Source organism: Phaseolus vulgaris, chromosome 5 (genome assembly GCF_051622355.1).
Source record: "Phaseolus vulgaris cultivar YP4 chromosome 5, ASM5162235v1, whole genome shotgun sequence".
NCBI classification, from domain to species: Eukaryota; Viridiplantae; Streptophyta; class Magnoliopsida; order Fabales; family Fabaceae; genus Phaseolus; species Phaseolus vulgaris.
The window spans coordinates 33,489,340-33,510,365 of NC_143502.1; the positions used below are offsets into that span (position 1 = coordinate 33,489,340).

A 21,026-nucleotide genomic window follows, 5' to 3' on the forward strand; every position below is an offset into this window, starting at 1 on the left:
ATTATGGGGTTAGAATTAGGAATGTTGAGTTTTAGACTTTGTTTTTGGAGGCTAGTGCAAGCTTGATTGTTAACTTCACAGAGGAAGAAATAAAGAAAGCAGTACGGCAATGTGAAGGCTCAAAAAGCCCCGGACCCAATGGGTTCAACTTCATCAAGGATAATTGAGATTCTTTTAAGCAGGATATTGTGGAAGTTGTGCATTCCTTTCAGGAATCGGGTGCATTCTGAAGGGTTGCAATGCATCATTTATAGCCTTAGTACCTAAAGTGAGAAATCCCACAAATTTAGCCCAATACAGGCCTATCACTCTTGTGGGAGTTATCTATAAGATTATCACTAAGGTGTTGTTGTGTAGGATCAAGGAGGTGCTATCGTTGGTGATTGATGATAGTTGGTCGACTTTTTATTAAGGGTAGAGGCATGTTAGACAGTGTTCTTGTGGCCAACGAGGTCGTTGAGGAGTTAAAGGGACATGAGAGGAGAGGCTTCTGCTTAAAGGTGGATTATGAAAAGGCGTACGACTCAGTTAGGTGGGACTTCCTTGTTTTTACGGAGGTCAATGGAAGTCCTACAGAGGAATTTAGACCAACAAGAGGGTTGAGGCAGGGAGACCATATAGAACTATTTTTTTTTCTTATTGTTGTAGAAGGCTGGGTTAGGCTAGTAAGACAAGCTCTTAAAGCAAATCTCTTGAATGGTGTAAAGGTAGGGAGGAATGAGGTTGAAGTTTGTGTGCTTCAATTTGCTGATGACACCTTGTTCATGTGCGAAGATTCCTATTATAATGTTTTTTTTCTATAAAAGCAATTCTAAGGTGCTACGAGATTGTTTTCGGGTTAAAAATCAACTTCAACAAATCCAAGTTGGTTGGCATAAATGTTGAAGGAGTGCTCAATATTTATATGCAAATTCTTTAAATTGTACTCTTTTGATGGTACCTTTTAAATACTTAGGAGTAATAGTTGGAGGTAATCCAAGAAAGAAGTCATTTTGGGAGCCTATCCTGAATAAATTAAGTGATAGGTTGAGTGCGTGGAAAGGAAGATTCTTGTCGCTGGCGGGAAGGATATGCTACATAAAATCGATTTTAACGACCTTAACCATTTTCTACTTATCATTGTTTAAAGCACCGACTTCGGTGTATAACAGAATCATTAGTATCCAAAGAAGCTTTTTTTGGGCGTGGGGAAGAGACAAGAGGTCCATTGCTTGGTTAAGTTGGGAGACTGTTTGCAAACCGATGGAGGAAGGAGGACTGGGGATCAAAGATATCAGAATGTTTAATAGTGCTATTTTGGCTAAGTGGAAATGGCGGTTACTGAGTAATGAACAAGGGAAGTGGAAAGATATCTTAGTATCAAAATATAGTATGGAATCAGGTCGAAGACCGTCACAGGAAAAACCTCAATCTTGGTGGTGGAGAGACTTGTCCAAGATATGCGGGGAGGGTGTAGAAGAAGGGTGGTTTCAATCAGCGGTGCAATGGAAAGCAGGTTTTGGTGATAAGGTCAAATTCTGGGAGGACGCCTGGCTTGGGAGCAATAAGCTCATCAATCTTTACCCTAGGTTGTTTTCTCTATCTCTGGACCAGGGGAGGACAATGGGAGAGGTTGGAGTATGGGAATGGTCGGTATGGTATTGGCGGCTAAGGTGGAAAAGGGAGAGGTTTGATTAGGAATTTATACAAGAGGAATAAATGCATAAGTTTATCTATACGAGTTCTATTAAGAGGGAGGAAGAGGACAAGCAGATATGGAAAGGTGATACCACAGGGGAGTTCTCAGTCAAATCAACTTATGAATGGCCACACAACCATGGCATAGGTCAAGATTTTAGTATTTTCAATCAGTTGTGGCAAGTGAAAGCTTTTCCCAATGTTTTAACCACTGCTCGGAAGATTCTTTTAGATAAAATGCCAACACCAAGCAGCATGATTAAGAGAGGAGTGTTAGTGAGTCCATTTGTTTGTGAGATGTGCATGGCTACAAAGGAGACATCTCAACACCAACTCTTAGAATGTGTTAGCGCATAGCGAGTTTGGTCACTTTGTTTTAGACGGATAGGTACCCTGGGTGTTCAACATAAGGAGTTAAAGGTTCATTTTGAGAACTTTCACCTGGTTCATATGAACTCCAAGCAAAACCTGGTGGAAGGATATGTGGGCGGCAATAGTAAGGGGTATTTGATATCAGAGAAACAAGATCATTTTTAAACAAGGAGTACCTGATGAGGAAGAAGTTTTCCAGTTGGCTCAACTTAGAACGTGGCTATGGTTGAAACACAGGGCCCACGTCTTTAATTTCATGTTTTCAGATTGGCACTTGAATCCTGTCCTCTGCATTAAAAGTTGCACGTAATTGGGAAAGGTAACTCTGACGAAGCATATTTTAACCCTTTGATCAAGAAGGGAGCCAACCAATTACGCCTTTACAATGGTTTATATGGATCATCTTTGGTCTAAGGTATGGCGTGGCAAGTGGGTGTTGTAGGTGGGGGAAGTAGACCCACTCTTTGGGCGGACCAAAACCTGTAACAGGGTATTCTATCTAGGGTTGTGTTGGGCTAGGGACGTTGCAGCAATAATGAGTAGGCTTATGGTTAATTCGGATGTTGCAGAATTAGCAAGGGTCAAGGAGTGAAGGATATGTGATGTTGTGATTTTCCATTACCTACATCAGCTAAATATGCCAAGTTTTTGCAGGTTGCAGTGTGTCAAGATTAGTTGTCAAGTCTTGCTTGAAACATTGGAACAAAGCTATTGTGGATTCTTTTGGAAGTTGTTGTAGGATGTTGTTGTTTTTGGAAGGTTTTTTAAGTGGTTGGTTATATAAGAGGTTCTCTAGTTGTATTAGAATGGATGTTGCAGGGTGTAACAGTGGACACTGCAGGTTGTCATAACAACAATACTTTTATGCAGACTGGGAACTATATTAATTGAAGGGCCAACTGGTGTGAGCTGCATAAAGTTTTTTTGGAGGCTTTTGGAGCATTTGTTCTTTGGGAATTTTTGGAAGCTTTTTTCTCTTCCATCCAGTTTTGTTGTTGCGCTATTCATGTCTTTTTGTTGCTTTTTGTGGCTTAGGTGTTGTTTAGCAATTGTCAATGTGCGGGACTAAGGGGGAGCATAGGTTTAGGTGAACCTTATGGGAAAGAAGAGATCAAGGGAAGATGTTAGCGCTAGTTCACAACCCAAATGAGTAATGCAACAACGTAATTGGAGGGTGGGAGATGTATGAGAAAGAGACATGTTCATAGTTAATTGATCTGGTGTTGTGATGGCGACAATTGGAAGTTGGAGTGTGGGGTTGGGATGGATTTGTTGGAAGCAAGTGTCTTCCACATGTATGCAACTTTTAGGTGCGACAGTTGACCTATTCATGTGGCACTTTAGAACATCAACATTGTGGTTAGTTTTGCAAGAATTGTTGTTGATCTAAACTTTCTTTAGGGTAAAGAATTCTCCCAACCAGGTTCTCGTAGGATGGTTGGAGCCCAAATTTGATTTGTGCTATGCTGTAATTGTCATGTTTTAATCTTTGAGCAGGTTAAGCCTTGTTAGGCGCCTCTGCAGGGAGTTTTGCCTATGTTTCTGGTATGGGTACTGATGTAATTTGTTTTTGGATATTCCCTGCTTTGGTTAGCAACATGGTATTTGTATAAGGGTTGTGACACCCTTAAAGTGTCCCCTTTTTGTTCATTTTTATTCTTTGTCGACAAAAAAAAATGGTGTGTTCATGTCGAACATACGTATTGGACACCAACACTCGTACGACACTCGTAGGATACGTATCGATGAAGTGTCTAATTCCAAAAATATTTATCGAACTTTTGACAATTCTAGCATGATTCTAACACAATTTTAATAAAGGGAAATACATTAATTTTCTTAAAACTCAAACTTATTGTATAAATTTTTAATATGATTATAAAAATAAAGGAGAAATGCTTTTGAACCAGCCATGAAAACATATTTTTGCTAAGAAAAAAAAAATTAAAACATACTTATACACATAAATCTTTATTGTCAATTTATATAATATATAAATTCGTGTTTCCGTGTCCTACATTTTTAAGATTATACGTATCTTCGTATTTGTATCCGTGTCGTATTAGTATTTGTGTCAGTGTCTATGCAACATAGCTTTGTGAACAATTTTGATTTTTTTTTAAATGAGTAAAATGTAAGATTACAAAATTATCCTTGTTTTTAAAAGTATTTGAATAATGAAATATGATATATTTTTTGTAAATTATTTTCGATACTATTAAATAATTATTTTCAGATAAAAAAGAAAAAATATTCAGATGTAAATTTATCAATATATATATAAAAATAATAAATTTTTCTATAAAAATAAATAATTTAAATATTCATAAATTTAAAAATTATAATTAGAAAAAAAATTATATTAATTGTAAATAGTATTATTATTATTATTATTATTGCATAAATTTTTATTATAAATAATTATATATGCTTGGTTATATAAAAAAAAATTTATTATTAGTTTTATTAATTATTATTATTTTCTTTTATTAATAATATCATTAGATATTTGTTAATTAAATTTATGTAATAGTTTATATTTATATTTAGATGATTTAATATTATTTTATTTGTATTATATTAATATTATGTTCTATATATTAATTATATAATGAAAAAAGAAATAGTGTCGCAAAGACAAAATCGAGGCTAAATTAGAAAAGCACATCCTCTTATGTAATTTTTCTCAAGGTTCTTTGCTTTGCATTTGAAGGGTGGTTTCAAGAACACTATTCACACTAATCTTAGGCGCTTAAAGAGGTGCACAAATTGCAGAGGTAAAATTATTTTTAGAAGGCCACATGAGTGCCTTCATGCAAGTACTAGTTATTTATTCACTCAATATGTTAATAACAATAATGCGTACTAATACATTTAAACAAATTTTATCATTAAAATTAGTAAATTGATTACATATTATGTTGGATCAAAATTACTTAGTTTAAAAATAGAAGGATTAAATAATTGTTATACAAAGCAAGATTACGTTGAACAACTAAATGATCAAAATGAATTTAAGCCAAATATTTTTCTCAACAATTCATTGGCTAAAATACTAAATGTTTTTCATGCAAGTACCAATTCACAGAAGCACAAGATTAGAAAAAGGTTAACAAAATCTGATTAATATGTTGGTAGCCAAAAGCATTGAGACAATAATTGATAGAAAACACAAAATAGCATTGTCATGTCAAGCTTAGAATTTCAAGCAGGGTTAAACTAACTGCAACACCTTTGCAATTTGCAACAAATAATACACGACAACATACACCTTTATAATCATGTCAGCAGAAAGGTTCTAATATAAATAAGCATGACCAAGAATGAAATTCTGGTTAAGCCCGTCTTTTTCTATCATCTTCCTCGTCATCGTCAGAATCACCACTCTCACGAAACCGTGGATTTTTTTCCTGCCACATCGAATCAAGTAATCGATAAGAAACAAATTAAATGACAAAAACTACGAGAATAAGTGATAATACAAGCATCGTAAGTATCATTCAGATTTGTAGAGAATCAAATCAATACCGGTCTGGATTCATGGTCAGTGTTCCTCCGAGAGTCGTGATCAGAAGTTCTTTTTGAGGACTCGTGTGTGTGGCGATCATCATCTCGGTGTCTCTTTCTATAGTAATCTATCATGTCAAAGAGGCAAACGAAATTTATATTAACAGTAAATTCATTGGTAAAACAGTTTTTTTATCATCAAAACTTCTAAGTGTTTCTAGAAAAATCACTGGACATGAGATTGCATTTAGATGAAACTATGAAACTACCTCTACCATGCCGATGAGAACCACCATGACCATGACCGTGACCATGACCTCCACCGTGTCTACCATCTGCAAGAGTAAAATTGTTGAAGGTTTAATTCACATGAATACAAAGTCATTGCAAATGGTGATCACCAGAAATTATAAAATGAACAAGGAAATCAGGTAACGGAAAAAAGGCAATCAACAGAACTAGGGAAGGCTGGTTCCAATGTGACTAACACAGCTGGTAACCCCACCTGAATGGAAGTATTTTCTTCAGATTTAAAGTATATATCTAATAAATTGAAGAAAATATCTAATTGCATGTTGAACGAAAATACGCCAAGGACCACTAAGATAAAAAAGAAGTATATTCCAATAAAAAAGCACCAAAACTTGGCAAAAAAATCATTGATATCTCTTTAATTCATAGCATACTCAACAGGCAAGCCATTATGTTACTACCCAACTTAGTTCTCCACAATGAATTTGAATTTCTGAATTATATAAACTGAACTGGACATTAATCATCAGAAGAGAAATAGAATGCGGATGATATTGGCTATTGAAGTATCAATTTTTGTAATTTCTTCATATTGAATATTAACAGATCTTTACAATGTTAGGCCCAAATAGCAATGAAAAAAGAAGCATGGCCAATGAGTAAAAACATTAAACCATAAAAGGACACGCATTCCAGTTAGAATTACTTATTCCTTATCTATGTATTGATAAGTGCCAAAACACTTGAAGAACCAACCCTCAAAAACAAGTTATTGAGGTGAAAACAATTAATTTTGCTAGGAAATGGCCAGAGGTTTAAGGGGTCAGAAACAATGTACAGCAGAGGCTGGGGAGTGGGGATGGTCGACTGTCACAGCTGGCCAAAAAATTCTTGGACATGCTGGAAATGTTGTAAATAATGTTGTTTCATAGTTTAAATAGGTTTCTGTGACCCACTCCAGCTAGTTTTTCCACTAGTTTGTCAGTTATTGCAGCCGCATGGCAGCTACATCAAAGTGTGACACTATTCAACTCTTGTAGCATGCTCCAGCCACTCTGCAGCGTGATTGTGCAAAGTGCTGCCATTTGGTGCTATTGACAACTATGTCTATACACACATACAAACTGCCCAATATGTCTGCCATGTGTCCACTACTGATTAAGTTTTTTACCCTCCTAATCAATGGTATTTTGGTTATCATATGCAAACGAGGGGCAATTTTGAATGATTTTCATTTTCCAAGCAGAGTGCATAGTAGCATTCTAGTTATATCTTTGAAAACAATTAGGTTTAAAGTCCTGTACAATTTAGCAATCCGAAAACCAACTAAATGAAAAATATATATTTGAATTAAATTTTTAGTGATCTCAAAACAAGTGAAATGTTGAAGCAGACATAGTCCTAATGGATGAGGACCTGTGCAAAGTATAGTTTGGAGTCACTTACAAGAACTAGGAATAACTGGTGGAAAAGAACCCAAAGAACCAGTGCCATAATCTACAAGCTGCCTTTGTACTTCTAACTCTTTCTGGACCAGCTTCCCATAACCTCCTCTACGTATGTAGAATTAAGGAAACTAAAAGCAGACTACTATTAACTTATCTCTAACTCCACCAATCAAAACGATGAAAGACAGTATAAAAACTACTATATCACATTCTTCAGGAATAATTTTGAACTAAAATTTCAAGTTCAAGAGCAACTGAAGGTACGAGAGTATTAGAATCCACTGAAAACATAGCAGAATTAATGCATTCTCTATTATGTGAGCATGAAAAACTAGAGAAGATTATAATAGCTAAGGCAAACTAGATTATATACACCTATTCTGCATATTAATCATGAACTACGCAAACTATTAGATCTTTTTTTATGTTGAACTGGGGATGTATAATGGATGACAGCCAAAGACTAATCTTTCAAGATGCTAAAATTCATCTAAGGGACTAAAATCTCCCAACAGATACTCTTCTATACGCACCCTTTATCACATGCTTCAAGACAGTTACTTTTTATATTTCCACACCCATGTTGGTATTATTACAGCATTTTGACCATCAAGAATTACCACATTTATGTAGTACAGAAAATCAACCAAACAACAAATCACACAAGAAAGCAAACTGCAAATAAATCAATACTAAACAACTAAAAGGATATCAGGATCATAATCAGTACGATACTCGTCCCGGACCTGCACAAATCAACAGAAGCATTTACAATTAGCCAAGAAACAAAAAAAGGCAGCCCCAGAAACACAGACACAACACACGAGATGTTCACCTGGCCACCACTCCTCCCTCGACCCCATTGTCTTCCATCCTGGAACCCCCAATCAAAATCAACACGAATGAGACGATCATCCAGTATCGTCCCACTTATGTATTTGCAAGCATCCTCGGTATCTTCACGAGAATAATATCTGTCAAATAATACATTCATGCAAACACACTCACAGACAGAACCATCAACTAATACAGAATAGCTGCAATTGAAAGTGCAATGGATACTCACAATACGAAACAGAAGCCACAGGGCGTTTTCGTGTTCTTGTCCAAACCCATAATTATCTTTTTGATTTCCCCAGCGCGAGTAAAGAGCTCGTAGACTTGCTCCTCCGTCGTGTAAAACGACATGTTCCCAACGTAAACGGTGGTTGAAGTCAGAAGCGCATGCTCAAAATCCTCTTGCGTTCCGGGGAATCTTCTATCTCGATACGCCGAAAGCTTCGACGGATCCTACAACACTCACCAGTGTAGAAAATTAGCGAATAGAAAAAAAAAAACACAAAATTCTTTAATCAGATTACGCAATTGTCGGTGTAGCATAAGACATACCTTGAATAACAACGCCATGCGATTATCCTGCAAGAAATTTCTGAAGCAAAAAAACCAGACAGTGTTAGGGCAGAGAAGAAAAGCCCAAACAACCAAGATTTATCCGAATCGGTTTGACCCGATATGTTGGATCCGGTTTGCTTTTACAGTTTGGGTTCGTTATTATTGTCACTTGGATTTAGAAATATATAATTTTCTTTTCTTCAAATCTATATTTTTAGGATTCTCTACTTTAACTGTTATAAATTATTATTATTATTTTTATTTAATATTTTATTTTATTTATTTATTTTAATTATTTAGAAATTTTATAGTTTTAAAAGTTAATAAAGCAATATTTTGTTTTAAATTGATATTCTTCTTTATTAAATAAGTAGTTTTTTAATTTTAAAATTTTATTTTATTTGTTCTCAATTAAGTGACAGTAGAGAGATTTGTTTAATTTTATTTTACTTGTGGTTACTTAGCTCTCAATAGAATGGAGAAATTGATTTTCCCATTTAAAACAGTTAATCAGAAATAGTTTTGAATGCAAAATAACTTTTTAATTTTTTTTCTCTTATTTTGTCTCTCTCCTTACTCAAATCTCTTGAAATCCAATAACATATATCTCATACATAAAAATACACATGAATTTATATTTAAATATATATAGTAATAAAAATTAAAATTAAAAAATGTGAATGGAGACTCTACTCCACCTGTGTTTCCCCTAGGATGTGTTTGCTTCCCAGTATAAGGAGGGAGCGGGTGTTTTTTGTGTTTATTTCTATGGTTTTAAGAGTGGGGGAGAGGTTGAAGAGTTTTTTCATTCTTCACAAAATGAAGAGATTTGTGGGGATTTATGTAGAATGGTTGTATTTTACTAAAATACCCTTATGCATATATTTTATGACAATGTACAAAATTAAATATCACATAAATTTATTTATAATTTAAAAAATATTTAATTGTATTATTAATGACAACATACAATTATAAATAATGAAAATAATAAAATAAAATAAAAAGTATAATATTAACAAAATATATATAGTATATAAAATAATAAATGAATATGATAATAAATATTACTTTTATAAATTTTAATATATTTAATAATTTTATTTCAATTTAACACAAAAATATTTTCTATTATATTTTTAATTTTTATTAAAAAATATAAGTAATTATAAATATTATATATTAAAAAAAATTAATTAATTCAAACCTACACACACAAAAATTCATAATTCATTATTCAAATATTTTTTAATAACAAGGATAAATTCGTAAATTTACAATAAACCATACTCACAAATCTACTCTATCATCTCTCAATCCAAACAATCTAACGTATCTTACATCCTCTCTAATCCTCACAAATCTACTTTCTCCCCTCCCCACAAATCCTCTCCTCAATCCAAACAGAGCACTAATTCAAATAGTATAAATTCTTCAAATATTTTATTTTCGATAATATAAATTAAATTTATTAAACTTTATTTCTCTTTGAATAAATTATTCTGTACTTTTATAGATAAAGTTAACATTGATAGTACCTTCGTCGGCAGTTCACTACTTCAAATTTCAAGATTTCTCTCCTTCAAACTTCAAAGATTCTTTCTTCTTAATTTCTACCCACTGTTGAGAGTGTACACAGAAAACTGATAAACCTTATTGCATATTTATAACATTGTTATGGTTGTTATGGGCCATATATCTGATGGGCCAAATCTAACGTGTATAAGTGCCTCATATTCCAATTTTAAAAATTAATCATTACATACTTTAACTTAAAATAACAAGAAAGTTAAACATAAAATATGATTAACATCGAAAAAAAATATTTTTAATATTTATTTCAAAATATTCTTATTAATTTTAGTTGAAAAATAATCATTTAATTTATTCTATTGATATTAGTTAAAAAATAATTTCAAATAAAATCAACTAAAAATTTAAACGAAATTATGTTTTGATACTAATTATTAAAAAACACTCCAATCTCAACTAACTTATACACATTTAGTGGTAGTTAAATAAAAAAAATGTTTAATCTAAATCTAACTTAAAAAAAAAATAAAAAAATAAGATGTATAAATTTGAAAGAGGATAAAGGATGAAAAATTTTAAATTTTTATTTTTAAAAATAAGATTAAAAATTCTTTAATTTTAAGATTACTTTCATAAATTTATAAAGTTTATTTCTTTTACAAAATATTATATCCAAATAACATTTTATCATTAAATATTTCAATTTTTTATACTAAAAAATAATTGTTATCCAATCACAGTGTTATCTTTTTCCTATTTTAACAGTAAAATATCCCCTGTAATCATATTTTCACTTTTTATAGATTCCCAATTGTTTCTTATGTAATGTAATATTATACTACAAAGCAAATATGAGATTTTGTGGCAACTATTTGAAATTAAAATATGTTTTATTGTTTTGAATAGATGTTACCTATGTGTGTTTTCTTTTATATATAACAAAAAAAAGGAAAAAAAAGGGAATCCACCAAAAATAATAATATGTTGTGACTCAATTAATTTTCTAAATTTCTTATCTTTATGAATTTCTAAATCTGGCAAGTAACAGATTAATAAAGTGGGTATCTCGCGTTGGATTATGTCCTTTTAAAAAAGCATTTTTTAAGTTTTCACTTACCTTTCAAATAATTTTGAAAAAATTGTTAATAACAATCAAAAGGCTAAATTTTAACGATTTATTACTAAAATTTAGTACAAACAAGTTAGAGAAAATATATAGAAAACAAAAAACTAAAATTTGATATATATTAATTTTAGTGGCTATCTCTTATTTATATCAGTATATAAAAATATACGTATATTCACAAACACGGTATAATTATTTGTAAATAATGTCATATATTGTAAAAGAATAGACATTTTGTATCTTTATATTATATACGTTTATATTTATTAACTCAAAAAATTGAATTTGTAGAAACAAGGGGTGGAAATAACAACTTTCGATATCTGGACTTAATAAAGCCCAAATTTTAAAAAGCCCGTTGAGTTTTTGGGGTTTCATGAGCAGAAGAGCTAAGCGGGGTTTTAGTGTTGTAGAACCCTACACCAGTGGAGAGTGTGTGGATCGAACGCTAACCCTAAAATTTTCCGACAACGAAATGGCATCGACCGCCGGCGCCGCCGCGAGATCGATACTCCGATCATGTTCTGGTCGTCGCGCTGCGTTCCGTCTCGGCTCGGAAGCTAAAGCGGGTGGCTCTCCGTTCCGCGTTGCTTCCAATAAACCTCTCTCCCAATCAACACTGAGGTAATTTATGTGCTTATTATTAGGTACTTCAGTTGAGTTACTCGTTTAACTGTTGTGAATTTAGTTTTTACAGGATTTTTCCTAATTTATTTTTTCGCTTCAAATCTCTATGGAAATATGTTAACAAGTTATGTTAAATTTATTTAGGAATTAAAGTTTGTAATACGCCACATTTTAGATGATTTTCAGAGACTATGTGTAAGTTTGAACTAACTGGATTGTAGTGTTATCTCGATTTATTTTTTGTGTATCAGTGATGAATTTATTGTTATTTGGATTGATACGTTAATGCTGGAAATGAAATAATGGATTGATGTGATTTTGTGTGAGAAGGCGTCCCGTTGAATTGAGTTTTTGTGTGGAATCCATGCTACCGTATCACACGGCAACTGCTTCTGCTTTGTTGACTTCAATGCTCTCGGTGTCTCGCCGTAGCTACGGCTGGCTTCCTGAAGGTATAGTCTCTGCTTCTACTGCATTTTAATGTATCATTTTGGAATGAAAGATTTGGTTTATTTGCATGTGTTTACTTAATAGTATTGGTAAGTGAAAATGTTTTTGAAGATTTCTGCCTGCAGCATTATATGATTTGTCTAGCATTCTTAATGTTCAAAACTATCTTCTTTTTCTCCCGTATGTTGGCTTTGACATGGGAGTTTACCTAGTGTTGTTGTTAAAGGAGAGGGGGGACGTTGGAGATATTTTACAGCTCATGCTGAGAAAAAAAATAAAATTGGAGCCTCTTAGAGTATTATGTGATGTGGTCCCACACTTTGGGTGGCCTAGTCTGTGATCATTTTAATTGCCTGACAGTTGGATTTTACTTTTGAATTAGGTAGCTAAACATCTGTAGGATCCCTTGTGTTCTTTCTTCAATTTAATTTTCGGGTAAGTTAGTGTTTCTTTTCAGTTTTTGGGTTAAAACATGATAGAGTCTTGTTAGATTTGATGTGTAATGCTTTGGAAAAATGTATGGCATATCATTCTTCATATTAATAAAAAAAAGGCAGTCCATCTACATGATCTTTGATCTTATCATTGTGTAAATATTAGTCCTGTACCTAAGATTGATGGAAAAGTTATTCCCTGAATCTTCTGCTTTCCCCACTGCAACTAAATCTTTTAGTGAAGCCGTACGTACTCATTTTGTTTGTAGGCCAAGAGAAGACTATTTGAAGATCAAGAAGCAAGGTTGGGATGACATGGACCTCTTTTGATGTTGGGCTTTAAACAAAAAATCATTCTTATTAGGAAGAACTGCTAGATTTCTGTCACAAAAAAAGCTTGTTGCCCTTGAATTCTTTTAAGTTGACAGGATGACTGTCATTAACCTGGATTTTTTTAGTTTACTTTGTGTTCTATTCTAGATAATAATATCTGTCACCTATTTGTGAATCATATTGTTCAAAGTTCATGCATAATGAGTAGAATTGCCTTGCTGGCATAATTTTTGGTGGGTTCCAAGTTTATATAAAACTGTATTGGCTTTTTCATACCTAAACAGAAAAAGATCAATACCATACAACATTTTGTGAGGATTTCTCTAGAATATAGATTGTTCTAGGTACCTTTTATGTTTAATTGTTTGAAATATGAAATATTATATACTTTTCTTTTGTGGGAGTCTGCTGCTAAAATTTTGTCATTAAAAACCTTAATTGGTGCAATTTTATTTCGCATCATACTCTAAAGGGTCAATTGATAGTGGAGGCGTTTACTGATCTCTTCTGTTTAATCAGATTGCAATGATGATGTGTGATAAATGTTCTGAAGGTTGAAGCAATCTTTTATGTACAAATCTGGTTCGTGAGACTGTTTTGACTGAGCCATTGGAGGGACAATTTGAGTCCCAAAGGCTGAAAGGAACTTTAAAAACCTAGATCGCCTGCACTTCTGTTCTTTCTGGTTCACATGCCTTTAAGGCTGCCATTTTATTCCCGGGATGTTGAGTCTAAAGGCAAATAAGTTGAAATTGTAATGGTACATGTTGGATTAAGTTTTATCCTGTTTGTCCTCGTTATTTGAAAATTTCTTATTGAATCAACTAATACCGAATTGCTTTATTTAGTGAAAGTTCTATATGTCTGTTTGTGACTAGTTTAAATCCATGCTTTCTGTCTATCAGTTACTTATCATGCCTAAAAATATAATGTGCTCCTGGATGGCGTACATCGTTTATCCCATACACATACTTATATTTTTGGACTTATATTAAAGGTGGTTCACTTTTTTTGTCGTCCTCTATATTGTTATATCTTTATGCATATAGAAGTGGTCGTTGATGTTTTGTTTTCTCATTTACTTCATATTTTTTAACTTTCAGAAGGAGAGGGGTCATGATGTGATAACAACAGAATGCAATACAGATTATGCTCAAAATTTACATGTGAACGTGTCAAAGTTGGACTGTTTTTGTAGTCACTACTAGAATTTGTGCCCTGGAGATATTTGAACTTCTATAAGTAGCTTCTTTCTTATTCTTTTTAAGTTCTGATTTTGTGTTGCATACCTTGGTCTGTGACCTCAATCAACTTCGTCTTTGGGCTCGCAATTTTCCAAAAGTTGTGTCCGTACTGAAAAATTCACGCGTTTTGTTTCAATTTAGCGTGCAAAATCTACCAATTTACCCACGTTGAGTTTGTAAAGGTCACGAGATGAATATTATGATCTTAAATTGAATATAAAATTAAACAATAAAGTATCTAAATTAAAATTAACCGATTGGGACACATTAATTTGGTTTTTGATAAAGCAACAAAAGTTATTTACATAATTTTACGATTAGTTAGGTCAATTGGGTGAACCGGAAGGTTTCCCTGTATATCAGCTTCGAAACTGAACTAGAACTAAAAAGTACTCAATTCTTAGATTATTTTACCAATTTAGTTTTGGAAATAAGTCTAATTAAGCTGATAAGTTAATTGTTAGGCCATCAAACTAAGTCGGTTTTGAAGCTGAACCATACAGCAATTAGGCAGGAAAATAGGTGTTAAAGTGAAGCTCAGTGTGATCCCGTCCAATCTGGCAGGTCAATTTTAGGCATTGAATTTATTGAACTAAATCTTATACAACGGCTTTGACAATCAAGATATCAAATTTAATGTAAAATAGCATATCCTGAAACCTAAATGTTCTGTATTTTGCGAAGGTATGAAATGAATACTTAAGCATGTTTATTATCAACCCATCACCAAGGCACAAGTTTCAATCCACTTCCAATTCAAATCTAAATATTTCCATCACATTTAAAATCCAAATCCATATTTTTTAAAAACAATTTGGATTTTTATAAATTCAAATCTAAATATTTAGATTGGATCTTAAATTTAAATCCATATTTTTTATAAATTTATATAATATCAAAAAATTATTAGTATAATGTAATTTAATTTTTTTTATGATAAAGATTAATTATTAATTTTTTTAATGTTAAGCTTATGTTTTTAATTAGTCATTAATTTCAATATTTTATAGTAGATTAACATTTTTATATTTACGCATTTATTATTTATTTAATATATATTTAAATAAGTAAGTTTGATTTTAGGAGAAATATTTTATCCTGATTTCATTTTCAATTATATCTATTCAGATAAAATATAAATTAAATAATTTTTAATATGTTTAATTTAAAATTTTTGTATTATGCATATTTTAATTTTGAATAAAAAAACTTAATAAAAAACTACTCCGTTATTTTTTATTAAGGTAAAACATTCTCTATTTTTTTATTTTTTTTCATAAAAATTATTTAATTTTTAAAATATTAAAATAAATTGTATAAAAGGAATTATTTCATGTAGAAAAAGTTTATTTTTCAAAATTCTAAAATGAATACCCTCTTTTTGATGAAAAACAAAAATTTAATATTTTTATTTCATGTATTTTTTTCTCTCTATATTTTTGTAAAATAAAAAAAAATTGTTAAAATTTATTCGTGGCTCACATGGTTTGAAATAATTTATGTGGCAGCATTTCCAATAACTAACTATGGTTTAAAATAATTTGTAGCGTAAGGAAGTGAAATCTTATTGTACATTTCACATGGTGATCATGTAATGAATCTCAATTGGATATTTGAATTATCCATTTTCCAAAATTTGTATAAATAAAATGTAACTCTCATTTGAAAAAATTTTAAATTATGATCAAAATCCGATTTAGGCTCGATTTATTTCCGGGTGACCATGTTCACTTGCATTGAAAAACAAAAAAAATTCTCAATTAAAAAATTTATGAAAAATCAAAACTATCCTTAACTATTAATTTTTATATACATGTAAATATTATAAAATAATAATAATATATTTAAAATTTAAAATAAAAATATTATATATTAAAAATAATAAAATAATAAATAATAATAACTAAAATAATAATAATAATAATAAAAATAAATATAAATATAAATTATATACTTAATAATAATTAAAATTAATTTTTATTTGATTTGATTTTATAAAGATATTTTTTTTATATTTATACAAAAATATCTCATATTTTATTATTTAAATATTTTTAAGTAAAAAATAAATTTATAAACTGAAATTTTATTCCATTAAAAAAAAATCATTATATCAATCACAAATTTCAATAAATTATTCTATAATATATTATAATCCAAAAAATATCAGTTTTTTTAAATTTTTCTCTTAAATCACTCCAAATCCACTCCTTCAAATTCTCTCCCCAATCCAAACACAACCTTAAACAAATAAATTTTGAAATGAATTGGAACAGTTTAAAAATAGAGCAGTTTGTTTTAATTAGATTTTTTTGGCCACCCTTAACGCCAACAACAAAATGTCATTTGAATCCACATAGTTCATCTGCTGCTTAGCTTAAAAGAGGTTTAACAGGAGTGTAGAGGTTACTAAGGGCTTAAAAATACATTTGTATGATAATGCCTGGGCAAACTTATTTGTTCAAAGAAGTTGGGATACATTATTAAATTGGAGAAACAAATAATATTTACTTCTGCACTAAAGGCGTAAGCATTATCACGTTTCAAAACTGACCTGAAATATAATTCCTTGCATTCACCACAGCAATCTTAAGACTAAATAAGCAAGACTGTACCATAAGAAAACTGCAACGCAGTCAACTGTTCAATGGTCAAAATAAAAACTAAAATCTTTGGTAAACCCAAAGATTCACCCTGAAGATAAAATCACTCTTCAACAACATTAACTAATTCATATTCAACTAATGAAAGATTGTTATCCTCTTTAACTTCAAAATTTGCAGGTTCCGTCGCCTCAATACGCCCCCATCTATCAACTGCAAGCCTCATAGATCCCTTGAACATGTCAATCTTTGCATTACGCAGAGTTAAACTAGCACCAGCATTCATGAGGTCCACTGCACAAAAGTAAATGAATTAGTGACCATATAATACAAGCAAACCTTACTCCCAAACAAACAAGAATAGCAACACTTAGACATGTAGCAAAGACTATAAAGATGTGCTAACAAAATATACATGCAAAAACATTTGCTTGGGAGAAAAAAGATAATGAGTACTACCACAAAAAAAAACATTATCGATGTGCTTGGATTTCACTTAAAACAAGATCAAAGACAAACAAAAAAACCTAGCAAAAGGTATTAAAAAATGGCCAACGACAACAAACTCAGTGGTATGCAACCAAGATTGGGTGCATTGTTCCACAATACATGGATGCATTAATACAATAGATATCTTTAAATGAATAACCTACATAGACAGGGAAATGGGCTTCCATGTTTCAACCTGAAATACCCTCAAACCAGACCAAATCAACAATATTTAAATTAATCTAATTCTAACGTCATTGAACAAGAAAACTTTTACACTGTAGAAACAATTTTATTTTCACCCCCGACAAAAACACTATTAAACACGGGCTTGTCACTACTCACACGTATAACGGAGAAAAGCATTATTAAAACCTTAAATCTTCACGTCTCAAGTGCTTGGTATTCTAAGCACACAAAGTACTATAAGGAGCTCAACAACTTTAAAGCATAGCCTTCGACACTATAAATTCAACAAACCAAAAAGATTGAAATTCAAACACCCATCACCACGCAACCCACAAAAAGAAACATCATCTTACAAATGCATACATAACCGTACCCTGTTCGTTGCGAGCGGTGAAGATTATGGTTCCAGTTTCGTCACCAACGACGCACTCGGCGATGCGCGACGGTCGCGCCGTGAGCACCGATGATCGACCGCCTCGGTTGCTCACCGTCTTCACCGGCTTAGAGCTCACCACCTTGACCGTCAGTGTGTGGCCATTGGTGCCAGGTTTTAGTTGATCGACCTTCACAAACACAGGTTTTCGTTTCGTCGTCGTTGTGGCCATGGATTCTGAGTTCATTTTTCTTCTTTTGCGTGAGAGAGAAGAGAACCAATCCAAAGCAATTCCAAGTTAAACCCTAACTCTAGTTTCTCTCTGGTTTTGATTTCGGATTTGGGGATTCAATAAGCCTTGGGCCTAATTCCAGAATGACACTTTATTCCTCCTGCACCCATACATTTTTCTTCCTGCGCCCCCACAGTGTTGTGCAGAGACAAAATTATCCCTATAAAAAACAAACTGTACATTTGTTTTTTTTCCATTCCAGATAATCCGGTAAACTTTTTGATTGACCCTTCCAGTAAAATTTTGGATTGGCACGTCCGGTAAACTCCTAGATTGGTGGCTCCGGTTGTACATGAATGACAGTGTCAATCCAAAAGAAAAAAAATGCAGAACATCCATAATTAAATAAACCATTTCAGATCCGTCAATCCATAATTCAAAATATGCGTTCTGGATTCAGAAATCTATAATTGAAAAAAATCATTCCAAACCTACCAATCTGTAATAGAAATTGGATTTCCAGATTCAACAATTTGAAAATTAACAATTTATACAAACTTTGCTTCTGGAACACCCCCTTCATCCGGAAAGCAACATTCACTTCCGGATTGATAAATCTGTAGCATACTCCCAGATCCCAATTTCAAATAAAAGGTGAAGGTCAGTTTTCAGATTTATAAAATTGTGGAGATGCAGGAAGAAAAATGCAAGTGCAAAAACAAATTGCCTTCCAGAAGAATGAAGCCCTTGGTTACGGGCTGGGTGGGATAGCCCGTGTGTTGGCCCAAAGAATGCTTTTTAATTTCAACCGAAAAATAAAAAAGTAAAATATTTGGTTAAAGTTCTCTTGACTCAATATTATATAATGCTGAGTTGCTAAACAAAATATCTTGTAATAAGGAGAGATACAGTGGAAAAAGTAAAACACTAACATTCTCAGTTAATTAAATTTTTTAATTTTCTTTAAAGTACAATATCTTTTTCTTTATTTTTTTTATATTTAATCAATCCATTGTTTTTGTCTATTATATTTCTGGGGTTATTCCTTGCACCACCAAAACATTTCTTGTGAACTCTCCACAGATTTAAATCACTTGAATAAATGGTGTTTAACTTTATCATTGGGCTTGGTATGATGAAAGGGGTGTTATACTATAAAACTCATATATAAAGATTAAATGTGATTTGCTATTATTTAACTTTTTATAATTACTATTTTTCTTATATAACATACAATAATATAATCTTTTTATGTTGATTTTTTTCTTACTTTTATTATAATTTACATTAGTTTATGAGATAGTATATAATATAAAAAAAATATTTTTTAATTATTAAGAAATCACTCACAATATAAAATCAGTGAACTCTAATGACTTAATCAGCACAATGGTTACATCAGTGCTGTTAAAGGAAAATTCCCACTTTGTCCTATCATTTTTTGGTATCACTCTTAAAAATTCATTTAAGATGAGGATAGAGATATAATTGTAAAAATATACGTGTTATTATGGCATCTACGCATTGGTTTATAATGTTTTTAATCGTTGTAATCTGAAAAAATTCAGTGTAATGAAAATATCATGACTCTTTTAAATATATCTTATTATATTTATTTAAACATTGGAAGATGAATGGTGCTGTTAAATTTTTGGTGAGTGGAATGTTTATTTGGCTAAAGTGTAATTTGGTGCGTGATATTAATTAATTTTTATTTACCAACAATTTCCTTTTATAATACTGTTTTTCAAATCTCGTAAAGATATTAAAAGAAAAGTTTGAAGGACGGACCTTCTTACTTATTCTCTACTACTTTTAATTTTAACTTTTTTTTATCAAAATTTGAAGAAATAATTTTTAATCATTTTCTTTATATTCACTGGTAATTATTATGCGAATAAATATTTAGTATAATTAAAGTATATATATTTTTACTTATAACAAATTAGGTTTTGGTTATTATGTTAGCTTAATTAAAAAATTTAGTGCATATAACATAATATAAGGTATTTTTGGGCTCAATTCCCTATCTAGTACCATTTACATCTTTATTTCCCTATCTTGCACCATTTTGTTTTTATTTTCCTATCTAGCACCTTTTTGTTTTTATTTCCCTATCTAGCACTCTTTTATTTTTTATTTCCCTATCTAGCACTATTTTAAAAATAAATAAATAAATAATAAATTATTATTTTTTTAATAATTTTAATTTTGAATGCATTAAAAAATAAATATGTTTAATGTTTAAAATAATTAGAAATATAATTAATGAATAAATAAATGAATTTTTACAAAATAAAAATAAAAAAGTAATAAATTAAAAATGTTTACTTTAAAATTATTTTTTTTTAAAATGAAGAAAATAAAAAATTAAACTATACAACAACATAAAAGTTGAATCTATAAACATAAATTAGTATTTATTTTTATTATTATGGATGATATAATCATGTTAATTTCAAGTAAAAAATACAGGACATAATTATTAAAAAACCAAAGTCAATTAGTATTAATTAATAGTGAACACATAAATAATATTGAAGTGTCTACCCTAAATGCAAAATTCTAAAAAAAAAGCTAATGCAAATGCTACACTTAATGCTACACTGAATGCATTAAAAAATAAATATTTTTAATGTTTAAAATAATTAGAAATATAATTAATGAATAAATAAATAAGTTTTTACAAAATAAAAATAAAAAAGTAATAAATTAAAAATGTTTAGTTTAAATTTTTTTTTTAAA

The 21,026-nt window shown here is 31.1% G+C and overlaps 3 protein-coding genes across 12 annotated transcripts; 1 reads left to right on the plus strand and 2 right to left on the minus strand.

The window, feature by feature from the left end:
- Positions 1-5,147: 5,147 nt before the first annotated feature.
- CBP20 (CAP-binding protein 20) lies at positions 5,148-8,806 on the minus strand. The gene is made up of 8 exons (XM_068643962.1): positions 8,646-8,806; positions 8,323-8,546; positions 8,092-8,230; positions 7,969-8,002; positions 7,255-7,365; positions 5,826-5,891; positions 5,578-5,684; positions 5,148-5,459 (listed from the first exon to the last, which is right to left on the minus strand). The coding sequence occupies exons 1-8, from the start codon at positions 8,661-8,663 to the stop codon at positions 5,385-5,387; spliced, it is 774 nt and encodes a 257-aa protein (XP_068500063.1). The 5' UTR covers positions 8,664-8,806; the 3' UTR covers positions 5,148-5,384.
- A 2,866-nt stretch (positions 8,807-11,672) lies between these two features.
- LOC137835443 (protein NUCLEAR FUSION DEFECTIVE 6, mitochondrial) lies at positions 11,673-14,531 on the plus strand. Of its 10 annotated transcripts, none has more exons than XR_011085087.2 (5): positions 11,701-11,931; positions 12,265-12,386; positions 12,767-12,819; positions 13,088-13,122; positions 13,671-14,531. XR_011085087.2 is itself a non-coding variant. In XM_068643958.1 (4 exons), the coding sequence occupies exons 1-3, from the start codon at positions 11,684-11,686 to the stop codon at positions 13,105-13,107; spliced, it is 390 nt and encodes a 129-aa protein (XP_068500059.1). In that variant the 5' UTR covers positions 11,673-11,683; the 3' UTR covers positions 13,108-13,122; positions 14,255-14,531. The 10 variants fall into 10 exon arrangements, 8 of the variants coding, with proteins under 8 accessions (XP_068500059.1, XP_090158120.1, XP_068500058.1 ...); XR_011085086.1 differs by having other exon boundaries at positions 14,255-14,531; XM_068643958.1 differs by lacking the exon at positions 12,767-12,819 and having other exon boundaries at positions 11,673-11,931; positions 14,255-14,531.
- A 2,414-nt stretch (positions 14,532-16,945) lies between these two features.
- Positions 16,946-18,408, minus strand: LOC137835441 (uncharacterized protein At4g28440). Its single transcript, XM_068643955.1, has 2 exons — positions 18,050-18,408; positions 16,946-17,292 (listed from the first exon to the last, which is right to left on the minus strand). Exons 1-2 carry the CDS (start codon positions 18,294-18,296, stop codon positions 17,102-17,104), a joined length of 438 nt encoding a protein of 145 aa, XP_068500056.1. The 5' UTR covers positions 18,297-18,408; the 3' UTR covers positions 16,946-17,101.
- Positions 18,409-21,026: the final 2,618 nt, after the last annotated feature.